Source organism: Heterodontus francisci, chromosome 5 (assembly GCF_036365525.1).
Source record: "Heterodontus francisci isolate sHetFra1 chromosome 5, sHetFra1.hap1, whole genome shotgun sequence".
In the NCBI taxonomy this organism is placed as follows: domain Eukaryota; kingdom Metazoa; phylum Chordata; class Chondrichthyes; order Heterodontiformes; family Heterodontidae; genus Heterodontus; species Heterodontus francisci.
This window is the reverse complement of record NC_090375.1, coordinates 185,848,209-185,875,071: the sequence shown is the minus strand read 5'-3', so window position 1 is coordinate 185,875,071 and position 26,863 is coordinate 185,848,209. Positions and strand designations below refer to the sequence as shown.

Sequence of the window (26,863 nt, the reverse complement as noted above, 5' to 3'; positions counted from 1 at the left end):
TGTAAAATCAGCATGAGATGACTGCCAGGACCAGATAAGTTAATTAGCATTTTAAAAAATTAATCTTAATATTTAAATGAAGGTTCCACCGTCAAGCGGCGGGGGTCCACACTGAGGCCTCATCGCCACCAGTAAAATGCGACAGGGCCTTCATGGTGTCGGGGGTTGTGGCGGGCCGCTCTCGCAAGTATTTTATGGGCCCCCCCCCACCATGACCCCGATTGCTGAGTTGGCGCTTGCAACAGTGGGAGTGAGTGACAGTACACTTCACTGACAGATTCTTCATCCTCCACCTCCACTGCCCAAGGATGCTGGAACTTCATCAGGACCTGGAAAGAGGAAAAATGGTTGGTAACTGAAAACGATGGTATATCGTAGACAAAGAGTGTTTGTTCAATGACGCACTTGGTTGTGATGTAGACTGAGTGAAGAACGTAGTTAATAATAGAGGATGATAGGGCCAAGCACCCTGTGGGATGCATCATCTTACTTCAAATTGTCTCCAGATACCCAGAACATCCATGGCAATCTCTTTAGCGGATAAGAAGGAATGGATTCCCTTCTCCTGCGAGGCTGCTCTCCTTGGCACTGCTTTATCCTGGCAGTATGGTGGGGCATCCTTCTCCCTTCTGCTGGAAAGAAGACATTTCCTACATTAAATCCTCCACTGCATTGCCGGAGAACCTCGGCACTTTCCCGGTGCACACTTCCTGGCTTCCATGGTGCAGAGACAAGCTTTGGCTCAGCTCCACTGCCCCTTTAATAGGAGCTGATGTCAGGCTCACCCATAACTCCTCCCGCCAATGGGGGAACTGTCCAATTATCAAGCTGGCAGCTTGTCCACAAATCTAAAGGAGGCACGAACGCCCCATTTCATTTATCATCTGTTTTGAAAGATTTCTCCCCACCCAATACTTTTCTTTTAAACAGGTATCCAAACAGTACCAATTATTTGTTGTAGCTAACAGTTACATCTCAACTTTGTCACTGTGCAGAAATTATTTGTATTAAAAATAACAAAAAACAGCTTCTCTAGACAACAATCATAGCCTGGATGTGATTTTATTTCGCTTGTTATTAACTTAAATATTATGATTTAGAATTTATTCTGGGAAGTCATTTAATACAGGATGTAATATTTCTCTTCTCAGTTAGCATTTTTTTTCTGGTATTCGCCCAACACTTAATAAAATAAAGCAATTAAAGGGTTACAGGCAGTCTTCATGTTGTGAAGATAGGGAGGGGTAATGCTTGATGTGCAAATGGAGTAAATACATGGAGATACAATATTTAAATAACCATTTCGTGTCCTTCATTTTAGTGTGCGATCACTTATTGTGATCAAAAATACAAAAGCAGCATAACGGACAAATGGAGCTTGGTGCTGGTCATTTTAGATCATTGTCTTACTTCGAAAGTGGTTTCCCATAACAACCCTTAAGTAACAATGAGATCCAGAATAAAAGTCCTTAACTGTGTTTGTCCTCGCCAAGCAGTGGGACAAGTAGGCTGACAAGTGCAAAGGATTAATAAGCAACACAAAAAAAAACACATTTAAAGCAACCAGAATAGGTACAGAATACCTCTGGGCTTCAGTGTTTGAGTGTAGATCTTTCTCATTCTTTTAATATCAGGCTCAGGCATTACAGCTGAACCCAGTCATCTCCCCATTAATATCAATATCACACCTTTGCTGCATAATATCTGCTTTAACTAAGTGACCAATATTAAAACATGAGCCAAAAATAATGGTTTCTGCCACTCAGTGCAGTGAATTGTTGCAAATGTAGGCCACTGAAGCGTCTTGGCTTCAGAAGCTGCTGTTTCCTATTGGCTGTCAGTGGAACTTGTGACATACCGTATGACCTATTTCTAAAAAAAAATGCCTCAGGCAATATACATAGATGGGGCTGTGCTGCTATCCTCGTTTTAATTACCTATTAAAGAGGTACTGTATATATTTTTAAACATTGCATTGATTTCATAGTCGCACCTTAAAAACAAAGTGATACTCGTCCCATGAAGGCTGTCAGGAGTCCATCATGAAAGATAACTTTGGCTGATTAGAATTCTCGTCTTGTGTTTTAAATAATGCCCAGCTCTGGTTTATTGGCAGGCGATTGCCCTGAGGAATGCAGGGTTAGTGGTTGCAACTGTACTCAACTCGATAGTGTGTCTATAAGACAAGATTGTTAGATGAATAACTTGTAATGTATTTTTGCCACTCTGAAGGCTGCGCAACGGTGGGCGGCTGCAAGATGTCTTCTACCGACTGCACAGCGCCGAAGAAAGATTTCTTGTTCCCATGGACTTGGAGCTGTCGAATCAGGAGCTGAACTACATAATGAAAAAGGCAGAGCAATGGAGGGGGATCAATGGCGAGAGAAGGAAGGTGAGTGGACATCCCAGTAGAAATCAGTTTAGCTAATCAAAACTTAACAGTACAGTGGTCCCTCCATCAGAGAAGAAGGCAGCCCTTTCCCCTGCCCCTCCCCCCCTCCCCCCCCACCATGGACAATAGATGCTGATCAGATAATCAAGATTCCCCAGGAGCATATCTCTCCATTGTGCTAATCCAGGTATTAAGATGAACTGTTGCTGGAACAGATGATTCATCAGGTGATCTGCTGCTTCACAGCGTCTCACAAATCCACCTGCACCTCCAGCTGTTGGCACCCAGAAGCTCGTCATAAATGCTCCCCTGATGAAACCACAGGGCCTCCAGCTACAGAGGTGAGCCTCAATGTCTATTCACACCTCTACCCATCCCTATTGACAGTCTCAGTCGAGACCAGCAGATCTGCCAGCTTTAAGATCAGCTTTCACAGTGGGGCACGTGTCGAATGCAACATCAGCTACACTGTTCAAGCTAATGTTACATTTAAGACATGCTCCACTCTGTAGCACAGCAGCACACTTCAACAGTCAGGCTCGCTGCAGAGTATTAAGTCAGCAACTCCACTGAGATCGGTGTTGGGGAGGTTATGGACAGGATTGCTGAAAGTGAGTGTGTGCGGCTGTTACTACTTACCTTTATAGCCCCAGTGGTGCCTTTGAAGGAGTATTCTTGGCCAACTCTTGGCTATAAGGCCTGGAATTGCAGGTGGGTCTCTAGAGGAGAGGCTTGACCCATGAGGTCAGCTGTTGGATCAGCTGATCCAGTGCAACCTGATCTTGCCTGAGGGAGAAGGTCAATCGTAATGTGTGAAGGTAAACAAAAATTTTAGCAGGCCCAACCTCACCCGCTATCTCCCATTATCCAAGCAAATTCAGCATTATCCAGGGAACTTTGTCCCAGATAATCACGGACATGGATAATGGCAGTAGATAACTAATGTAGGGCTGCAGGTACAATATTCAAGAAATGTATTCATAATTATATTTTCATTATGTAATTATGCTGTGCCATTTTAGTGACAAACATGTTCAAATGAAATTCCTCTGATTTCAGTTTTAATCAAGATTTATAACCCATTTAATGTTTCCTGCATTACAACAGTGATTACACTTCAAAAGCACTTCATTGGCTGTAAAGCACTATGGAACGTCCTGAGGTCATGAAAGGTGCTATATAAATGCAGGCCTTTCTTTAAAAAATAAACAGGGTAATGCTTTTGATAAAGTAGAAGGGGTTTCATATTGTTTGTTGCTAATAACATAGTGCATAATTTTAACCCCCAGCATTTCATGTTTTATAAAGGAGACCAGAGTACTTGCTGCTTTTAATAGAGTCATTGTAATCTCTACACAGGTGGAGGCCAATCAACTCATAGCATCTAGGCTGGTGACAGCCTGACATCAGAGTTAGCTACTCAGATCCTATTTTCCTGTTTTTATTTGTGATAATGACATGACTCTTTTTTTATTATTCACCAATGTAATGTCACAATGTTATTACATCTTTTTCTTTGAGATGTAGGTGGGTGTGTCCTTTTCAAAGTTCAGTGTGGCATCAACCAAGTTTCTACTCTTCTTTTTTTCTTTTCTTTCTTTTGGGCCTCCTTATCTCGAGAGACAATGGTTACGCGCCTGGAGGTGGTCAGTGGTTTGTGAAGCAGCGCCTGGAGTGGCTATAAAGGCCAATTCTGGAGTGACAGGCTCTTCCACAGGTGCTGCAGAGAAATTTGTTTGTTGGGGCTGTTGCACAGTTGGCTCTCCCCTTGCGCCTCTGTCCTTTTCAAAGTTCAGTGTGGCATCAACCAAGTTTCTACTCTAATGTTGTGATATAATACGTAACACCCCATTAAAGCTTCAGATCAAACCAGAACAGTGCCCCACAGAGAAAATAACTTACTTACAACCAGATTTATATGTTATAACAAATTAAAGTTTGGTCACAATTTGGACTTTACAGGGGAGATGAAAGCAACATTGAATTCTCGAAATCTGATAGCTGCTGTGTTTATTCCCCATTTTCTGTTTATAGTTTGAACTTTACAAAATTTTATCAAGAGTTTGGTTTCGCGATATTGGAAACATATATGCAGAATGTGTGTTTCGTTATACATGGATGAGCATATTTTATTGCTATAATTTATTATTTGAAATTAATGATATGTGCAAAAATCATTTGATAAATACAAGCTCACATGCTGAGATACAGTAGTTGCACTTAAACACCATTAACTTTAATTATAAAATGTATCAAAATTGTGGCAACATAAAATGTTCCCCAATTTAATATCCACCAATTCAGTGATCATGTCTTAAAACCTGTATCATAATCCATGTTAACTTTATGTACTAATGAAATAACACAGTGTTTCAGAATTAGTGAATAGTGACAATGACCTCGCCAATAATCTTAGACCTCCATTAATAACCCTGTTCTGTCGTGGCAGAATGAGCTAATGATTTGCTTTTTTAATCATCCCTCTTCTTCCTTAAAGAATAGCATTCCCCCATCACCACACTGGTCTGTCAGATTGTAATGTGATACCTTCTTCAAGGCAGTGTGTTGCTGCTTTTTGCTGCCTCACTGCATAATAGTACTATTCTTTCCATATGCCAGTGACTTCGATGTGCCTTACTTTCAGAAACAGTGAGCTGTGAATACTACAAGGTGCCTCTGTAACTGGCAGATTTCAAGAGGGAGCCTTTACGAATCTGATCTCATCATTTGATATGACGTGCTGATTTAGCAGAGAAAATATCTCTCCTTGAAGGTGGATGGAATAAAATAGAGAAAAATGCACTAGAAGATGTTAAAAGCAAGATTAGAGTTTGAAGTGAAAAAATAGAACAAAATGCATATTTTCAAAAGGGTGCTTCTGAAGTGATTTAGAAGCTATTAGTGACTGAATCTTACACAGAAATAAGTTATGCATTAAATGATTCTAGTGGCTTGTTAGCAGTTAGATGATTCACTACATTATTTCCATAGCTGCAGTGCTTTTTAACTTTTAGAATATTAAGATTTCCTGTCACCCTGACAATAAACCAGCTAATAAATTGCAGATGCCCATGTGGAAAATATCAGAGCATGGAGTGGGTTTCAAAATACACTTTGATACATGGGAGATACACACATCTAGAGACTTTAAAGCTGGTTGCTGTGCTGTTTGTGCCCATATATTAAGTAATTCATTGTGCCCAGATGGTAATGGGTCTGCCTGTCATTGCCTGGGAGTATATTTTGCCAATCCTCACTTGAGTTCTGGATGGTAAACCTCAATATAATATGTGGGATGCATGATTATAGAAGAGGAGGAAGTTAACAGACTGTAAGTGCGCCTTCAAATTGATTGTAGAAAAACATCAGTGCTAATGCAGAGCAGTGCATGGACCAAATTGTCCCCTTTCTCTTGAATGACAGAGGTTGTTTGGCTGTGAGAAGCTTTTGTTAGAGGCCTACTGAGGGAGAAGAGTGAAGGAAGCCAACTATTAAAAAAGAGTTACTGGTTTGCATCTGTGGGATAGGTAAGAAATAGAGGAAAGACGTCCAACAATTAGAAGGGTAGTTCATTCAGCTGAGCATGTTTAGTAATAAATTTAAAGTTACACAGTGCCATTTAAGAATTATTCCTGTTTTGATTTTATAAAGACCTGCAAGCTTACGTTCAAATTAAACTTGCATTAGAAACGGAGCAGCTTTAAAGTATTATTGCATTTATTTTAAGAATAAAAATTAAACACATTAAAGCCAAACCAGAGTCTTTTACTTTGCCAAGATTCCCTGGGGCTGATGGTGTATCCTCTCCAAAAGCTGAATCGGATCCATTTATGATGCATACAGGTTTCTGACAGTGCAGCACAAGAAACAAAATATAATTTCCTTGGACTTTTAAATGATCTCATCCACTTGACTCAAATTGAAGAGTCAAAATTACAAAGGCAGCTATTTTTGCAATGGGTTTCCTAATATTGTTTGGATTTTTTTTTAGTATTTTTAGGGTGCTGATTAGGCTATAAATGTGATCCTGTGGCAATAAATCCTGTTATAAAAGCAGCTTTCCTTACCGTATACGGGGGATCTGAATGGCCCATTGTCATAGCATGTTTTATTTTAGCTTTAATTTGCTGCCAGCAGACTGCTAAAATATATTAGAATTTAAATACTTCTGGCATTATGATGAAAAAGCAATTTTATTTCGCTTCAGTCTTTTCTTTCACGAGGTTGAGATATGGCATTGTTCATTTGGCCACAAAGACTCGTGCCTTCTGCTTATAATTGTTTTAGCCATTTTTTTTTGCCGGGAAAAGGTCACTTTCTCCAGTCAAACAAGTCATCTTCCTATTAAACTAATTTGCCTACATGCAAATTTTGTCATTTTTACCTCATTAACTATTTATCATGGAATAAAAAAAATTATATTCATGAAGGGGAGGCTAGCAGCTTGATGGAGCTGGAACTAATATTTTGCAACTGTAATGATTTTTGCATCCTTAATTAGGTAGAATAAGGTTGATATGATTAGGTCAAGATGTAGTATTTTTCATTAAAAATGCATTTCAGACACTGTATTCATAATATGTCCTTGCAATTAAAATAAAGGAGCAAATGTGATTCATGTTATGCTCCTTGATTAATGCCAGAACAGGAAACTGTATCATTTTCGTTCACAGCCAGAGGTAGTGGCCTCAGCACAACACAGGTGTAGTGCTGAATGTTTTGTTTCAGGTAAAGAATACCAATCAATTTGAGTTCATAATGAACGCATTAATTATTTAAAAGCAGCAATGCAGATGGATCTAATTAATTGTCTCATGTCACCTTTGTGATTATTGTCCCTTGTAATATGGTGGTGGGGTGGGAGAGCTGTAGGTGGGGAGGTTTGTTAAATTCTATAATGCCTGCGCAGATATGCAAACTGTTCTCCAGGAATATTTCTACGGTGATGGAAAAGCTATGTGGTTATCTATAATTTTTGTAGTAATTCTTATGAAGCTTCGCTGACATGTGTTAATAGCACTTGATTGCCCTCAAGATGTTTTCACAACAGAAATCTGTAAGTGCCACATCAAAGTTTGCTCAGCCAAATAGTTTTTTCTTCACATCCAGATAATTTGTGACCACAGGCAAACATTTTAAATCCAAGGTGGTTTGCAACTATTCTTTTGGGCAAATCTGTCATCAGTTAGATGGCACAGATTGGCTCCCTAATGAAGAGTAACTACTTATGGTTCTTGTCATTCTCAGACAAGCAATTCTTCCCCATGATTCTAAACTGGCATTGTAGTTGTATATGTCCCATCCTGTGTAATCTGTCTGGTAGCAGAACCTTATCCATGTGCATTCTTCACAAAGATTTTCCTTTTAGACAATGTGGAGTCAGGAATAATAATATGATTATTGTGCTTTCCTGACATTTCACTCAAGATCTCACTAAACTCAAGCGAATTGCTTGTTTTAATAGGAACGTACAATGATTGCCAAATTCTTCCTTCTGTTGAAACTATATTAATTTTTTTTTAAAAATGCGATGAAACATGCTTCATTGGGATTGACTTTATGTGGGCCTAACAGAGGTGCAAATCAGAAGTATCTTTATTGTTGGAACTGATCAGGTAACTCCTTAAGACAGGTTTTTGTAATTTTGTTGAAAGCCAGCATTTGTTAAAATAATGATACAAGTTGTTTGGTGTATAATGTTATCTTTACAAATGCGAGGCTACCTCAAGCAAAGGTGATGTTTAAACAGCTTCTTTTGGCTGTGCTTTTATTCAGACTCAAAGTGCTAATATTTTGCATGTGATTGCACCTTGGCCAATTATTAAACCGGTCAACACGGGTAACAAGAGGTGCATTTATTTATTTTTGACCTACTTAGCCTGTTTCCAGTTGCTCAGTATCACAAGGGGGAGTGCAGAGCGTTCACAAGGCAGATAGATGCAACGCTTTCTGTTGCAAAAGTAGTTTCAGTTTTCAGAGAAAACTGAGAGGAACAAAACAATGGCAGATGAAACAATGTAATTATGAGGGCTCAGGCTGCATCGCGGAAAAGTAAAGCAACATGCTAAGAATAATCGAATGAATCAAAAGATTAAAGTGCACGAGGAGCAGCGAGCATGATTTTTAGTAGCTTAGCAGAAAACAGTACGATACAAACCTGCCTTACTGCTGAATAAGTGCTGCAATTTGTCTTGTTTCTAATTCTAATTGTTACTGCAGAACATACTTCTGCTGTCTTTGCTTTTTGTTTTGATTATTGTCTTACCAGTTTTGATTTCGTACTGTGCCCCCTAATACACGTTATAAAATGCAGCCCAAATGTGCTATTTCTGGTAACATTGCCTAGTGGACCAGTGCACTGAAATTATGTTTTCTTCTCTGCATTCCTCATTTTTCGATCAACAGGCTTCAAGCGAATGCTTATTTTTAACAGAAAATAATGAACCATGAGAACCAGCAGCTGAACAGACTTCCAAATGTGCTAAATTGAAATATACAATATTGGTGCCTAGTGATGCCTGTCTAAATATCTGCTGGTTGCCTCGGAATGATATTGTCGCTCTTGCAAAATCAGAGCAGAATCTCCTAAGTGCTGCTGCATTGTGTTCATTTCGCCATCCAAACGATTAGGTATGTTTGACTGTGCTTTATTTTAACAGAGTGCCTTCGCCCTTCAAAAAAAATATTTCCCTGACCAGTCATTGGCTTGCTGCCCTTACGTGCGCTACTTTTCATTTTGAATCGAGCAGGAATCCTTGAAAGGAATGTTTCCAAAAGCAGCAAATGCTCTGTCTATCTTCAGACTGCAGCAACAGATTTCACCAGGGTCCACTTTCTCACAAAATTAAATCAGGGCAGAAGCAGGCAGGGGGAATAGTGGGAGTCCCAATCTTGTTTGCAGCGCGCCTGTTTTTTTTTTGTTGCAAAGTACATTTGAGGAGGCTGACAGGGGTCAAAATCAGGGGATTAGTTGCAGAATTTAATGTGGGCGAAGTCTGCTGTCCGTCTTGACGGCCAGACCGTTCTGTTAGAATGACACATAAATAACCTATTATGTCCCCCACCCATGGAAATTCAAATGCACCTGTCAATTTGATAAAGCACTAGCCCAGAGGGAAGCATTGTTTACATTTTCACTCTAGTCTTCTGAAAAGTGAGATCCTAATTATTTTTTCCCTTGGAAATTAATGCCGGGTGTGATTGAAGTGCAAAAAAAAACTGTGAGCGTCATCCATAAATGGCGATAAATGTATTGCAGTTTTTTGTGTGTTTTAATGAGACCTGTAATGTTTACACTGTAGACTCATTACTTTCTTAATGTGCAGCCGTTAGTTCATTGACTACAATGAGAAAGGTTAAAGCAAAGAAGCTGACAGTGTTGTGCCTTTGTGTGACATAGATGAATAGAGAAAAGCATGTGTATAAACTGACATGCACACATATATTTAACTATGCTTGCTTTACATACATCTATCCACATGGCTATAAAGTACATTCACATATGCACACTTCATATACACAAAAAACATGCACATGAAGAAAGATGCACATATATTCATAGATAGAAATAATAAAATGTTTGCATTTTGATTTTCGCTACAGCACTTTCAAAATGGGGATATAATCCATTAACTATCAACAATGATAGAGGATTGCTCTCTGGAAGTATCAGAATCCTTTAATTTCCCCCTTGACTTTCGATCAAATTTGGTTGTCTTTTGTAACTTCCTTTTCTCATCCATCACCTGAAATACTGGGAACAGGTCAAGCGAGGCATGCGGGGGTATGGGATTGGGGCTGTGGGGTGGGGAATTCACACCACATCTAAATGTTAGACTGGGTGCAATGTAGCTGCCCCAAAAATATTTTTACTTCTCTGGCTAGTTCAGGCCTCAGAAAACAAAGTCATGCTGAATTCATCATCAGAAAACTTATTGGGATGACTGCTTTTCATAGTTACCCGCCAGAGAATGACAACAGCTCTCAGTATTGTACCTTGCACGGTTGCATACTCAGTGAGCAGCACAGTTACAGAATAACTGTTAGTTTTTATAACAGTGGATCTCCCTTGGGAATGCTCTTGACAAGTTCATTTAAACTCTGTTCTATAATGAAGGGGACATTATGCCATACATTATCCTGCTGTTAAAGTGGAGATGGGCCTTGGCAGGCCTGTATTTTTCAGGCTGCAACTTCTAATTCCTGCAAATCAGAACTCAGTTGTTGTTTGGCAAGGAAGGTTTGCAAATTGAAAGGCATTGAACATATCTGAATCCACGTCAGAAAAAAAAGCATGAAAAGGTGTAAACAGATAGATAGATAGGACTGCAGCCCATGAAAGGTACATGGGCAACTGTGGTTGGAGAGTAAACAGTATTGAAGCAGCAAGAAAAGACATGTCTATGAATGTACAACTTTCTTTCCTTTCTGAGGTCCTTGAACATAGGAACATTTAAACCTTGAGTCTGTTCTGCCATTCAATGTGATCAAGTCTAATCTGTATCTCAATTCCATTTAACCACATTCGTTCCATATCCACAATACCAACAACTTATATTTATATAGCGCTTTTAACGTAAAACATCCCAAGACACTTCACAGGAGCAATATAAAACAAAGTATGATACTGAGCCACAAAAGGAGATATTAGGTCAGATGACCAAAAGCTTGGTCAAAGAGGTAGGATTTAAGGAGTGCCTGAAAGGAAGGAAGTGAGATAGAGAGGCGGAGAGGTGTAGGGAGGGTATTCCAGAGTTTAGGTCCTGGGCTACTGTAGGTGCGTGTTAGAATTAGAGGAGCACAGATATCTTGGAGGTTTGTGGGGCTGGAGGTGATTACAGAGATAGGGAGGGCCGAGGCCATGGAGGGAGTTGAAAACAAGGAAGAGAGTTTTAAAATCAAGATGTTGCTTGACCGGGAGTCAATGTAGGTCAGCGAGCACAGGGGTGATAGGTGAACGGGACTTTGTGCAAGTTAATATAAGGGCAGCAGAATTTTGGATGGCCTCAAGTTTACAAAGGGTAGAATGTGGGAGACCAACCAGGAGTGTGTTGGAATAGTCACGTCTAGAGGTAATGACGGCATGAATGTGCGTTTCAGCAGCAGATGAGCTGAGGTGGGGCGAAGTTGGGCAATGTTACAGAGGTGAAAATAGGCGGTCTTAGTAATGGAACGAATATGAGGTCAGAAGCTATCTCGAGGTCAAATATGACACCAAGGTTGCAAACAGACTGGCTTAATCTCAGACCGTTGCCAAGGAGACAGATGGAGTCAGTAGCTAGGGAATGTAATTTGCAGTGGGGAGCGAAAACAATGGCTTCAGTCTTCCCAGTATTTAATTGGAGGAAATTTCTGCTCATCCAGTAGTGGATGCCAGATGAGCAAGTCTGATAATTTAGCAACAGTGAAGAAGCCGAGAGAGGTAGTGGTGAGGTAGAAAGAAACTGAGTGTCATCAGCGTACATGTGGAAGCCGCGCTGTGCATTTGGATGATGTTGCCGAGGGGCAGCATGTAGATGAGAAATAGGAGGGGGCCATGGATAGATCCTTAAGGGAGACCAGCGGTAATGATGTGGGCGCAGGAAGAGATGCCATTGCAAGTGATTCTCTGGCTGCGATTAAATAGACAAGAATGGAACCAGCTGAGTGCAGTCCCACCCAGCTGGATGACAATGTATAGGCATTGGAGGAGGATGGAGTGGTCAACAGTGTCAAAGGCTGCAGACAGGTTGAGAAGGACGAGGAAGGAAAGTTTACCTTTGTCACAATCACATAGGATATCATTTGTGACTTTGATAAGAGCCATTTCTGTGGCAGAGCAGAAACCTGATTGGAGGGATTCAAATATGAAGTTTCAGGAAAGATGAGAATGGATTTTGGGAGGAGTGGTGGTGGTGGGGTATGGAAACAACACATTCAAGGGCTTTCAAAAACCTAACAAAAATCTATCAATCTCAAGTTTTGAAAATTTCAATGACCCAGCATCCACTGCCTTTTTGGAGAGTGTTCTAGATTTCCACCACCCTTTGTGTGAAAAGTGCTTCCTGATTTCACCCCTAAAATGGCCTAATTTGAAGATTATATTGCTTTGGTTCTGGATTCTCCACCAGAAGAAATAGCTTCTCTTTATCTTGTCCAGTGAATTCTTCTATGGTCTTAACTATCTTGATTAGCTCACTCACTTCACCTTCAAAAATCAAGGTAATACAAGCTTAGTTTCTGCAACCTGTACTCATACTTTAACCTTTAAACCCTAGTATCATTCTGGTAACTCTGCGTTGTACCCCTTCAAAGGCCAATATACCTTCACTGAGATTCGGTGTCCAACACTGAACACAATATTCCAGATGGGGTCTAACCAAAGTTCTATACAACTGAACCATCAATTCCTCACTATTGAATTGCACGATCTCTTGAGATAAATGGCAACATTCTGTTAGCCTTTTAAATTATTTTTTGTACCTGTCTACTAGTTTTTAGTGATTTCTGTACTTGGACCCCCTAAATCTCTCTGCTGCTCCTTAGTTCTGAGCTTCAGGCATGATCTAATTGAATGGCTTGAGGGGATGAATAGCCTACTCCTGTTCCTATGTTCTTATTACTGTTGCTCCAGATGAGTTCAACACTGATCAAGGATTGACTCTCTGACCTTCCTAAACAGTATGGTTCACTACTACAGCATATGATGCATTTACTCACTAAACTATCATGAAGCTTGAGGTTCAATTTTACATGGAGGTTTAACATGTGCTGGTCAATATTATAATTGTCTGAAACCACTAGATTGAGTATTCTGTTGAGCTAGGAAAGTCAAACCCACTGACTCCTGACCAGTTGGTTTGGGATGGCTCACAACTGGTTGTATTGGCTTAATTCACTCTGATTTTGCAAAGTTGGTTAAATAAAAGGCATCTTTATTCAAAATTTCTTAATGAACAATTGTGAAATTAAGGAGATGATACACATTTTATTGATAGTAATAAATTTGTCTGCACGGTTCCAATCTGTTTGTTTGGATTTCAGTGGTCAAATTGAACTGAAATTCTATATTAAGCCCAATATATTTTGCTCACAGTGTAGCAGCTGTAACAACAAAATAAAGGAGACAGTCCACTAATGTTACCCTTTTGTTTTATATTTTGCTCTCATTCAATACCAGTAACAACCCTCAATTTCACAAGGACATAAATGAAAGCAAAAGATTTTGACTTTAATATCAGATGCAACTCCTGACTTGCATTTTTTTAAATTGTCAAGATGGTTCTGCATTAGCTATCAAAAATCCATGTCATTCTTTACACAAACATAGGTTCTCTGTTGAATTTACAAAACTGCCGTGTCTAACCTTGCCTTGAAACATTCCACTTACTGCCTTTAAGTCACAAAAATCAAAATGTATTGTTAACGGCCATTGACTAAGTAGAAGATGTTATAATTACTGATTTTTTACTATTGATCAGTAGTAAACCATAACATATTCAGTAAATATTCAGATGATTTGCTTTCGGTTAGTTTCCTTTCAGTAGTTTTGCTAACTTCATGATTGCGCCATGATGATCTTTATAATTTGAATATCCTAATATTTGTGAGTATTTTTATGCTCTTGGTTCTCTGTTGTTATCTGCCACCTGAATAAACTCATTTTTCAAGTTTATGGAAGATACTATAGTATGCAGAATGCCCGAGTGTCTGCTCCATTGCTAGCGATGTTACGTCAGCTTCAAGGGTGATGAAATCCCAAGGATCAGTCACTCTTATTATACAGCACTACGTATTTGGTAATCAGTTTTAAAAAGAAAGGGCTCCAAAAGACAATTTCCAAAGTTTATTATTTCTGAGAAGATTGAGCGATTTCTAAAACACTTTTAATTTGACTCTTTCCTTCCCCCAGAAGAGAAATTGGAGAAATATGTTTCATCTGCAAAAACGTTGTAACGGAAAACAATTATTCTTGAAAAACACTGTAAACATCCATCCATCTGTCCGTCTGTCTATCTATCTACATATAGTATATTAACTAGATAGATAGTATCTACCTACAGCTGCCTAGGCGCTAAGATCTGGAGTTCCTTCTCTAAACCTCTCTGCCTCTCTACTTCTCTCTCCTCTTTTAAGATGCTCCTTAAAACTTATCTATTTGACCAAGCTTTTGGTCGCCTTTCCTAATTGCTTTTTATGTGGCTCGGTATCAAATTTTGTTTGATAACTCTCCTATGAAGTGCCTTGGGACATTTTACTAGGTTGATGATGCTATATCAATGTGAGTTGTTATATATACATGGCTTTTGACATTTAAACGTTGATCCTCTCTCATCATATAATGAAGATCTCTTCTGTCACTCATACTGATGAGCTCCAATGTCTTCCCTCCAGCAGTGGTTAGCCCATAGTTACCTCATAGCATGGCCCCAGAGCACAGCACAGCACTGACAAATGGGCCAAGCCTTTTTATGTTTGACAAAATGGTGGAAATTGGAGGTGAGGCTGAGATATTTTATATTGAAGGGCTTTTCCTGTGAGTCAGGAACCAAACTGAAATGTATTGAAAGATAATCAAATCCTAAGGTCTCTGGACCTGAAGCAGAAAGAGCGATTTGTAAGTGAATTTAAGAAAGGGGGCTCAGGCCTTCAGTTTAGATATAGTGCTCCTAGTTAAACATAAAGCGTGAACAGAGCGCATTAGCTACAAGCTGTTTTAGCATGCACTTTTTTTTGCTCCCCTTACACTCTTACCATTTCCAGCCCACAGAGTACCCCAAGACTTTCTCTTGGGCTTCTGTTATTGTTGCTCTGTCACTGGCCACTATGATCTGAATGAGAGCAGGCTGAACTTATTGGCCTCTTCGTTTTGTTTACACCCTCCCTTTGGGAAAGCACCCTTAAACATCCATCTATCTATCTGCTTATCTACAGATATTATATAATGTAGATAGGTAATATCTACCTACAGCTACCTGGGCCCTAGGCTCTGGAATTCCTTGCTAAACCTCTCTACCTCTCCTCATTTAAGATGCTCCTTAAAAGCGACCTCTTTGACCCAGTTTTTGCACACCTCTCTTAAAAATTTGACACAGAGCCACATAAAGAGATATTATGCCATATTAATGAGCCTTATAATGACCCTGATGCCTCAGCTAACTGAATGAAATTTCTATCTGCTTGGTTATTACCTGCAGTGACACAGCTGAGGTAATTCCACTCATCGCAAGGCTAATTGCAGATACAAACATGCAAATTTTTATGTCATATTAATGAGCCTTATAATGACCCTGATACCTCCGCTAGCCGAATGAAATTTGTATCTGCTTGGTTTTTACCTGTAATGATACAGCTGAGGTAGTAACACTCACTGCGAGGCTAATTGCAGGTACAAACATGCAATCTATCACTTTATGAAGCAGCCATTTGAAGCACCAATGTGCTGCACCATTAGACTTTCCCAATAACATCCACTAGTCAAGGACATTATCCAGGTATAGTTGCTTATATTGGTTTAACAGAGTACTTTCATCCATTGAGAAAAAGCAACAAACCTCATTACATATGATTAATCCTCACATTCATATTGAAATCCATAACCTGCCACTTACTGAATCAATCATGGAAACCCAGGTAGGCTTTCATTCTTTACAGATTTAAAATAGTTAAGCTCCAGGTAGTTTCGGAATTGAGATACTAGGCCTTTCTGCAGCTTAGAATTCCATCTGGGCTTTTCAGTTCTATGTAGAGCAGAAGTGATACTTGAAATTGGATAGTATCATCCTTCATCTTGATAAATAACATCAACATTTGTGAATGAGTGAGTGTACATATCCAGTAGCTCATAGTTACAAACAATCAGCCTAAACAACTCTAAGAAACATTGCGGCTCATCAACCAATCTGATTGAAGAATCTTCACTGAGACAAACAGGAGGCTAAATTTGATAGCCCCCGAAAATGGAGGAACAGCACGAAGACAGTGATGATGAAGACGCACAGTCACTTGATTTCACACTCAGTCATTAGCTGACACAGTGGACTGCCACAGAATGAAGGCATCATGACTGCTGCCAGGAGACCGGCCATCGACCTGCATGAGTTGCTGCCTATGGTCACACACCAGCTGGAGGTGGAGGGAGTGGAATCCCTGTCAGTTCCAATATGGAGAAGAGTTGACATATGGTATCCACAAAGTGATGTGCGGCTAGTCATTGGTACCCTGCACCCTGGAGATGTCTGCAATCCTAGAGAAGCTGCATGCTCCCTCCACCTGCTTTTGTCTGGCAAGAGGGATTGAGCACCAGTGATCTCCCTTACATAACAGAGGAACAGAGGATGGCGAGATGTTGAAAATATTTACAGCTCCAGCCTGGAAGGAGCCAAACACATAAAAGTTCATCACTTCGAAGTAAGCTGCCTGCTAAGATCTAGCGATCTCTGTGGTGTGGATTTCCCCTTTTTTATATTTGTTCCTGGGATGTGGGCATCACTGGATAGGACAGCATTTATTGCCCATCCCTAATTGCCCTTGAGAAGGTGGTGGTGAGCTGCCTTCTTGAACCGCTGCAGTCCATGTGGGGTAGGTACACCCACAGTGCTGTTAGGAAAGGAATTCCAGGATTTTGACCCAGCGACAGTGAAGGAATGGTGATATAGTTCCAAGTCAGGATGGTGTGTGGCTTGGAGGGGAACTTGCAGGTGGTGGTGGTCCCATGCATCTGCTGCCCTCGTCCTTCTAGGTGATAGAAGTCACAGGTTTGGAAGGTGCTGTCTAAGGAGCCTTGGTGTGTTGCTGCAGTGCATCTTGTAGATGGGGATTTTTGTGGAGCCGACTCTTCCAGTTAGTTGTTGTCCACCACCATTCACGACTGGATGTGGCAGGAATGCAGAGCTTAGATCTGATCCGTTGGTTATGGGATCGCTTAGCTCTATGGCATGCTGCTTACACTGTTTGGCATGCAAGTAATCCTGGGTTGCAGCTTCACCACGTTGACACTTAATTTTGAGGTATGCCTGGTGCTGTTCCTGGCATGCCCTCCTGCACTCTTCATTGAACCAGGGTTGGTCCCCCGGCTTGATGGTAATGGTAGAGTGGGGGATATGCTGGGCCATGAGGTTACAGATTGTGGTTGAGTACAATTCTGCTGCTGCTGATGGTTCACAGCGCCTCATGGATGCCCAGTTTTGCATTTCTAGATCTGTTCGAAATCTATCCCATTTAGCATGATGGTAGTGTCAGACAACACGATGGAGGATATCCTCAATGTAATGACTCCTACCATTACTGTCATGGACAGATGCATCTGCGGTCGGCAGATTGGTGAGGACGAGGTCAAGTATGTTTTTCCCTCTTGTTGGTTTCCTCACCACCTGCTACAGTCCAGTCTAGCAGCTATGTCCTTTCGGACTCTGCGGGCTCGGTCAGTAGTGGTGCTACCGAGCCACTCTTGGTGATGGGTACATTCTGCACCCTTGCCACCCTCAGTGCTTCCTCCAAGTAGTGTTCAACAGGAAGGACTACTGATTCATCAGCTGAGGGAGGGCGGTAGGTGGTAATTAATCAGCAGGAGGTTTTATTGCCCATGTTTGACTTGATGCTATGAGACTTCATGGGGTCTGGAGTCGATGTTGAAGACTTCCAGGGCCACTCCCTCCCAATTATATACCACTGTGTCACCAGTTCTGCTGGGCCTGTCCTGCCGGTGGGGCAGGACATACCTGGGGATGGTGATGGCGGTGTCTGGGACATTGTAAGGTATGATTCCGTGAGTATGACTATGTCAGGCTGTTGCTTGACTAGTCTGTGGGACAGCTCTCCCAACTTTGGCACAAGCCCCCATATGTTAGTAAGGAGGACTTTGCAGCGTCGACAGGGCTGTGTTTGCCATTGTCGTTTCCGGTGCGTATGTCGATGCCGGGTGGTCCGGCTGGTTTAATTCCTTATTGACTTTGTTGTGGTTAGATACAACTGAGTGGCTTGCTAGGCTATTTCACAGGGCATTTAAGAGTCAACCACATTGCTGTTGTTGCTGATGTTGCTTTCTCGACATCATTGTGAATCTGGCACTAAGTCAAGGGAATCTCCAGGAATCCAGGAACAGTGATACCATCAAGCTGGGTAAGTAGCCAATCACATTGAAGTATTACCACAGGCAGCAAACCAGGAAGTTAAAAGCACTGATTATCCTTCACTTTTACATTTATAATTTAATGGAAATCAAATAAAGATTGGGACATACACGTGGCATTAAAGTAGGAGCTGCAAAATCATAAACAAACTGCTTTTCGTGGTTCAGTAGTTTCAGCCATTACTATTATAGCCCTTCAAATTAATATCCATCAGCAAATACAGAATGTATATAAAGATTGGCATTAGTTAGGGTGCATTAATTAAATACACTTGGATCTTACTTGTTTGCTTGTATCTGTATTAATGAAACAAATGAATCTCTCTAGATATTTAACTCATTTCTTGCTTAGCTTTCTGAAGAGGTTCATTTTGCTTTATTCTTCTGTTAAATAACCTTTTAACTGATTGCATTAGAAGTGGAATATAAACATTAACCCTTAGACCAGCAAATCAAAGGAATTCCAGTCACCTTGGACAAGCTATTATTTTAAGCATTCAGTTCACACTCTGCAATGCTCAAACACCTCTAATAGTACAGCAATAAAAGGTAATGGATAGTCAGAAGTAGCTTTATATTTTAATATGCTACAAAATTAAAACCCTATAAAAAAGTTTTAAAAAACTTGGCATTGTGCCCTGTCTTCCTCCCCCCATACTCTCGGTCTCTAAAATTTTTGTTATTTTAAATTTATGGTTGACTTTATTTCTAACTGACATACTGTATTCTAATTATTCAACATCTTGATATTCTACTTTTTTATTGAAGTGCAGAATATTTTACGCTGCTTTTTCCTGAGTCTCCCAGGTCCCATAAACCTTTTTTGAGAGTTAAGAACCACATCAGACAGATTGGGTGGAAATCAGATAATAGTCGCGTAATTCGACAAGGCCCAAAATTGGGTGTAGGGGCACCCATTGCTTCCGATGCAAACAGCACGCAAACTTCGAGTTACCTGCTCATTTACATCATTGCTGCACACGGCCAATGCTGAGCATGCTGTTGAGTGGCTGCATGCCTGAGCAGGGGGTGCAAAATCATGAGAGGCTAGCATTACTTAAAGCCAGCCTGCACCTGTTAATGGGGAAGTGCATTCTGGCTGCAGCAGGTGCTGGAGCTAGTTGCAGAAGAGAGTGTAAGCAAGAAGAACACTGAATGGTGGAACAATTTGTCAGAGAGCGGGCTCCAAGATTTCATGATGCTGCACTGGAGGCCTAGGTTGAGGAGGTGCAGAGGAGGAGAGATGTTACTTACTAGCAGGTCCTCCAGACAAACTCTCAGAAGGCAGTGGGAGCAGATAGATATAATGGTCAGTGCCAGGACTGTAGCCCTGACGACCTGGATGCGGTGCCGCAAGAAGTTCAATGACCTCGCACAAGTAGTCAAGTAAATGCATCGTCAAATGCCTTATCCCACCAACTGCTCTAACCAGCTTCTTACACTGCTTAATAGATCACGCCCTCATCACTCACCTAACAACAATCTTTATCAATCACGACTGATAACATTCATATGCCTCATAGACTTAGCACTGCTGCAAGCCCCACACCGACATATCACAGCTTGTACATACTGCAGACTTTCAACTATGACATCCACATCACCCCAGCACATTGCATCACACTCCTGCTCCAGCTGGTTAAGAAAATTGAAGCTCATGGAATAGGAATGTCAGTGTCAAATTGGATAAAAAAATTGGCTTAAGGACAGAAAACAGGGAGTCAGAATAAATGGTTGCTTTTCAGACTGGAGGGTGGCAGACAGTGGTGCTCCCCAAGGGTCAGTGCTGGGACCACTGCTTTTTTTACTATATATAAATGACTTGGATCTTGGAATACAGAGTAGAATCTCAACATTTGCTGACGATACCAAACTTGGAGGTGCGGCAAACAGTGAGAATGATATGAATCGCCTGCAACAGGACATAGTTGGCTAGCAGAATGGGCAGAGAGGTGGCAGATGAAATTTAATACTGACAAGTGTGAGGTGATACATTTTAGCAGAAGGAATAGGAATAGGCACAGGTCTAAAGAGTGTACAGGAACAGAGGCATCTGGGGTGCATGTGCATCAATCTTTGAAGGTGGCAGGACATGTTGAGAGACTGGTTCGTAAAGCATCTGGGATCATGGGCTTCATAAATAGAGGCATTGAGTACAAAAGCAGGGAAGTTATGCTGAACCTTTATAAAGCTTTGGTTAGGCCTCAACTGGAGTATTGTGTCCAGTTCTGGGGGAATATAAGGAAGAACTTCTAACGCTGCGTGTGGTGATGAACTGGAACTCGCTGCCCACAAGAGTGGTGGAAGCAGAAACAATCAATGACTTCAAGAAGAAATTGGATGGCCACTTGAGAGAAATAGACTTGCAGGGCTAGTCGGGAGTGGGACTGACTGCATAGCTCTGTGGAGAGCCAGCATGGACTCAATGGGCCGAATGGCATCCTTCTGTGCCCTTAATGACTCTATGACACTCACTGACACACTTCCCTCTCTCTTGCAGGATAAGGTGGCACATAACAAGAGGGAGCAGAGCTGATTGGCAGGGGACAGGCATGGCTGCATGTCCTCATTCTGATGGAGGAGATAGTACTCACCATCACTGGATCAGCCATGACTGAGACCATGGCCAATGGTGGCACGGAAACCATTGAAAATGATGGTATGCTGAAACCTAATCCTGCTCCTCACTTCTCACATCCTACAATCTCTTCTGATTTACAAGCTGCAGATAATGTAAACGTGCACCTCTTGCTTTTACCCCTCCCCTCAAAACAACCTTACCCTTGTGCCTTTCTCCTTTCAAATAGCCAAGAATTACAACCTGGCCAGTCAGTAGTGCAAGGTAGCAGTGCAGGAAGGCAATGATGAAGAAGAAACACCATCACTTGCTCTCACACTCACAGCCACCAGCTCAAGTACTAACACTGAGTGTACTTTAGAGGACAGCTTACAGGCAGGATCTGCACATGGTGAGTCACCAGGCATGGGCGATCTGCAGCCAGGGTGGAGGACAAGGGTAGTGCAAGTGCCAGCTCACTGGCATGCAAGGCAGTGAACGAGTTCTGCCTCAGAGAACTCAGATGAAGTCTTCAATAGGGCTCCCTACAGAAAAGGTCTGATGGGTATGCACACTGAAATGCTTGGTGCATTGGCAGGCCCACCAGAGAGCCTGCAATCACCGTCAAAGAGCGTGGAGGAGTCAAGCACCAACTTGGCACAGGGCTTTGCACAGAGCTTGGAGCCCATTCTTGCCAGCTTGGAAGTGGTGGCCAACTTCATGAGAACACTAGCAGACCTAATGATGATGCAGCATCTGATGGCTGATGTCTCAGCTTCTATTGTAGCACATGCAGAAGCATCTGGCTGCTGCAGTAGAAGATCTGAGTGAACTCATGCAAGCTCAGCATGCTACCGTGCAGCTCAGACTGCTATAGCCATGGATTCCAGCGTCCAAAGGTGCTTGCAGGGTGTCACAGCATTCTAGCAACCTATCCTCCAACACATTACTAGGATTACTGAGGCACTGCCCCATTGGAATGTCAGTGGCTCCCTGGAGCACAAACCTGACAGTAATCATCCTGCCACCAATGCCACTCTGCACTGCGTAGGAACAGTAGGACAGGCAAAAGTGCATGGAAGACAAACACTACGGGAATGCACATGGATGATTAGTTGGCTTTGGTATGGAAGATTGAATGGTTTGTTTGATAAAGTTGGTTTGGAATGTTTGTTTTGCGGTCACTTTTATTTCAGCCAAGAGGACGCTCTGAGACTGCTGTTCAGGCTGCAACAAGTGGCAGATTTCAGTGAACACCTACTTGGTGAAGCAAAAGCATCTAACGCCCTGTTCCTCACTGAGGCTAAGATAGGAGAATTGCTGCCTGAAGATCCTGGGCAGATATGGCCTCCTGCTGAGATCCCTTCTCCCCTTCCTGCTCCCTCTTTGAGCAGCTGGTGTCACCTCAGCTCATTCTCCCTAACTTGCTGAAGGCCACTACTACACCCATGCCTGGGGGTAAGTGGTCTGAGCAAAATCCTTGAAGTCAGAACCAAGGCCTTCACCACATGCCACACCACTCCCTGTAAACTTCAACAACTTTAAATAGCAGTACAAACCACCAAACATGTTGCTAACTTAGCAGCAGCCAGCAGAAATCAATCAGCAACTAACCCCAAAGTAGCTGATGATTCTTTTAAGTAATGCTGGTTCAGTGTGCAAAGTTCGGAGAGGGTGTGAACTAGAGCATTCAGGTTGAAAATGGCACCGCTAGACACAGATCAACATTACACACTGACTGGATCCAAAATCTGTCTATTCTGCTTGCTTCCGAGCTCCCAGCGCCCATGCTTAACATTCTTACCAAAATGGCAGCCGGGTTTGCCAGCAATAGAAGTGTCCGTACACAATGCAGATGCTATTTTGGTCCTGAATCAGTATGAGTGCTGTGCAACTGAATTTTGCCACCATAGCGTGCGACTGCTCATCAGTGCTGGCTGCAGCCTGCTCCCGACTGGATGAGGTCACTTGAAAACTGCAACTGAAACAAAATCAAAAATGTAGGAAGGAGCAATTCTGAAAATTTGTTTCTAATGATGTAAAATGTTGGGAGCTTTCACTTGCAGAGTTTCTAATTCTGTGCAGTCAATGACCTGAGCAGGTGCTGAATAGGCAAAACTGTTCAGCTTGGCACTGATCATTTGCCTGTTCCAACTTGTCTTGCTAACACTGTCAAACTATTGCACTGGGTGTACACATACATGTATAGTTCTATCATTGCAGATCCCTACCCCTGCACAGTTTTCCAACTATCTTGTACGTTTGTGTTCGTGTACAGAATTATACAGCACAGAAGGAGGGCACTCGGCCCATCGGGCCTGCACCAGCTCCCTGAAAGAGCTATCCAATTAGTCCCACTCCCCTGCTCTTTTCATGTAGCCCTTCAAATTTATCTTTTTTTATGTAGAGATCCAACTCCCTTTTGAAAGTTACTATTGAATCTGCTTCCATTGCCCTTTTAGGCAGTGCATACCAGATCATAACAACTCTCTGTGTAAAAGTATTGCATATTGTAAAAATTGTGTATAGTGAGCCTCTTGTCAACTCTGATATCGCACCTAACTGAATGAAACTTGTATCATCATTGTAATGAATCATTAACTAAATTTCATTAGGCACACTTAAAGGTATATTCCATAAGAGTTAATGGATCTTGAGTGCAATTTGGCATGTTTAAGTTCTGCATGCAACTATTGCAATGCCAAACAGCCACCCCAAATAGCTTTGTGTTAGATGAGCACATTACTGTGACCTTTACCTACACCTATTGAACTGCAGTCTAATAATCCTCGTAGAGTAACAAGCAAGTTGTAAAAAAAAGTTGAGAAATTCCGTGGCAATATTCACGCTCAAAGCTGCCATGAATACAATCTTTTATACGCAAGCATGAAAGTGAAAAGACCAGGAGTATTCGTATCAAAGGAGAGTCCATTTTCAGCATGTTACTTATTTATGCATTTTTGTAGTAGGTGAAATCAATTTCATTGATTTCGCTTTTTATTCACTCCACACTCCTGCCTCCTGCTAATCACAGCAGCAGGAAGATGGTGTGGGATGTGGAGGCTTTCAGCACTTGTAAACAAAAAGCACCAGCAACAATCTCAACCTTACCCAACAAAAACAACAGAATCTTGTAAATATGTTACCTTGGAAATGAGAGTTATGACAAGCAGTCAGAGTTAATTGTTGAAAATGTTTAAAGAATTGCAGTATGTTAAAAGAAAACTCACGAGGATTAAAAGGAGCCGTGACTGCACCAAACAAACTCTCTGAAACTTGCAATATACTAACCTGTCATTACTTGTCTTCATTGTCAGTTTTCATACTTTTTTTGTTACAACAGGATGATTTTCAGTGGTGTGTCACCGTTCACTAAGAAACTATTTTGTGGTTTCTTGTCAGCTAAGATGTTGGAACCTAGCCATGTGCTTATTGCATCCTGTGTAGAAAACCTTTGACCACTTCTCTTAATTAGCTGCGCTAGGCTCTACTGTTTAACACTGGCTTTTTTTTTTATTTGTCCCTTTCAAAGTTTGTGAGGAGCTGCATGGCCGCTGAACTTGAGAGTTACAGACATGTTACACTCAAATTTGAAAAGCCATTGCATTGAACATCTCCCCCACTTCTCTGTTCTACAAAAATACGTGGAATGCATGCCAATTGCTTTAAGCTGTCTTGACTGACATGAAATACTAAATAACAATAATTTGATGCAGGTATGTGCCTCAACCTTTCCAGGTTTGCTGTGAGCTGTTCAGATAGGATGCATCTTTGAACAATGACTAATCAAACTCATATGTGGGGGGCTGGGTGGGTGTTGGGGGGGGTCTTCCTTATCTCACTAGGTGGCAGTGTACGACTACATCTGGAATGATGAGCTCACCGCACACCCGTCCTGTAGCTGTGGACCCCAGGAGCACAATCAAACCTCTGGATCAGAGGCTGGCTGCAGAGAGATCACGACTCATGTGTCTATCTACATCATACACATCAGTGGCTTGCAAGAGCTGTACAGGCATTTCCTTCGGCTGCCTGATGGTGCCATTGTTGAGGTATTTAAAAAATATATATTTCACAGCATCGTTTAAGGATTGTTGCAAACTGGAACATTAACCGATTAAACCTAGAGTGTGCAGTGTGCATTTAGATACGGAATGGTTTTAACCAGACTTGTATTTATTTATTTTCTCCCTGCATTGGCACAACATGACAAAATATCATTTACATGAAAATAGGATGGTTGTCAAGTGACACAAGTCAGACTCAGCCCTTATGAGCTCAAAAGGATATCTCCAGCAATCCATATTGTAGTTTGCCACCATTCATCTTCATTTTTTACTGAGCGGTAATGTGTTCGCATTGATTCTCTTTTCCTCCAAATTGTCATCAGTTTTGCGTTACACTTTTATTACTGTCGATGAAACGTTGTGACATTGTTTCACCCAGCAGCCTACAGTAAAATGTTTTATCATGCGCAGTAAAATGCTGGTAATTTGTAACTTGAATTTTACGACCAGAAAAATGTATGAGGTTCATTATCCAATTGCCAAATAAATATTTCTTCAAATTTATTCTGTCACGGAAGAGAGATTCGGGGCAGTTGGAGGAATATGGCGGCTCTGTATTTTATAAGGAATAGAAAATATTAATTGCTCATATGACTTTCATATGCTGACCTGCTTAAAGAACGAAATACTGGAATTGAAATGCCCTTCACAATCACAGGATGTTCCAAAGAGCTTTGCAGCCAATTAAGCACTTTTGAAGTGTAGTCATTGTTGTAATGCAGGAAACGTGCACAACAAGGTTCTACAATGTGATAACCATGGAATCATAGAATAGTATAGCACAGACGTAGGCCATTTGGCCCATTGAGTGTGCTCCTGCTCTTTCAAAGAGTAATCCAGTTAGTCCCACTTGCCTGCTGTGTCAGGTGTAGCTTGGTTGGTAGTGCTCTGACTGCTAAGTCAGAAGATTGTGGTTTCAAGTGCCACTTCAGGACTTAAGCACAAAAATCAAGGCTGACACTCCAGTGCAGTGCTGAGGAAGTTAGCACTATTGGAGGTCCTGTCTTTGGCTTAGATGTTAAAGTGAGGCCTACTTTCTCTCTCAGGGGTATGTAAAAGATCCCATGGCATTAATTTGAAGACAAGCATGGGAGTTCCCTCAGGTGACTTGGCCAATATTCATGCCTCAATCAATAGCACAAAAACAGATTAGCTGGTCATTATTACATGGCTGTTAGTGGGAACTTGCTGTGCACAATGGGCTGATGCATTTCCTACATTACAACAGTGACTGTACTTCTTTGGCTGTAAATTGCTTTGGGACATCCTGTGCACTCTTTCCCCATATTCTTGCAATTTTCTCCTTCAAATATTTGTCGAATTCCCCTTTGAAGGCGACTGTTAAATCTGTATCCACCACCCTATCAGGCAGCGCATTCCAAATCTTAATAACTCATTGCGTAAAAAAACTTTTTCTTCATGTTGTCTTTGGTTCTTTTGCCAATCACCTTAAATCTGTGTTCTCTGGTTATAGATCTTTTAGCCATTGGAAACAGTTTCTCTTTATTGGCTCCATCTAAACCCTTCATGATTTTAAACACCTGTACAAAATCTTCTCTTAGTCTTCTCTGCTCTAAGCAGAACAACCACAGCTTCTCCAGTCTATCTACGTAACTGTAATCCCTCATCCCTGGACCCATTCTAGTAAATTGCTTATGTACCCTTTCTGAAGCCTTCAAGTCCTTCCTAAAGTATGGTGCCCAAACTTGAACGGAATACTCCAGCTCAGAACAAATTTG

General features: G+C 41.4%; 1 protein-coding gene across 1 annotated transcript in view; it reads left to right on the top strand.

Moving 5' to 3' along the window:
* ofcc1 (orofacial cleft 1 candidate 1) overlaps positions 1 to 26,863 on the top strand; it is a 289,619-nt gene that overhangs the window by 258,303 nt on the left and 4,453 nt on the right. The window contains exons 24-25 of the mRNA XM_068032686.1: positions 2,233 to 2,392; positions 24,903 to 25,109. Coding sequence (XP_067888787.1) covers positions 2,233 to 2,392; positions 24,903 to 25,109 — 367 coding nt within the window. The remainder of the gene's footprint in view (positions 1 to 2,232; positions 2,393 to 24,902; positions 25,110 to 26,863) is intronic.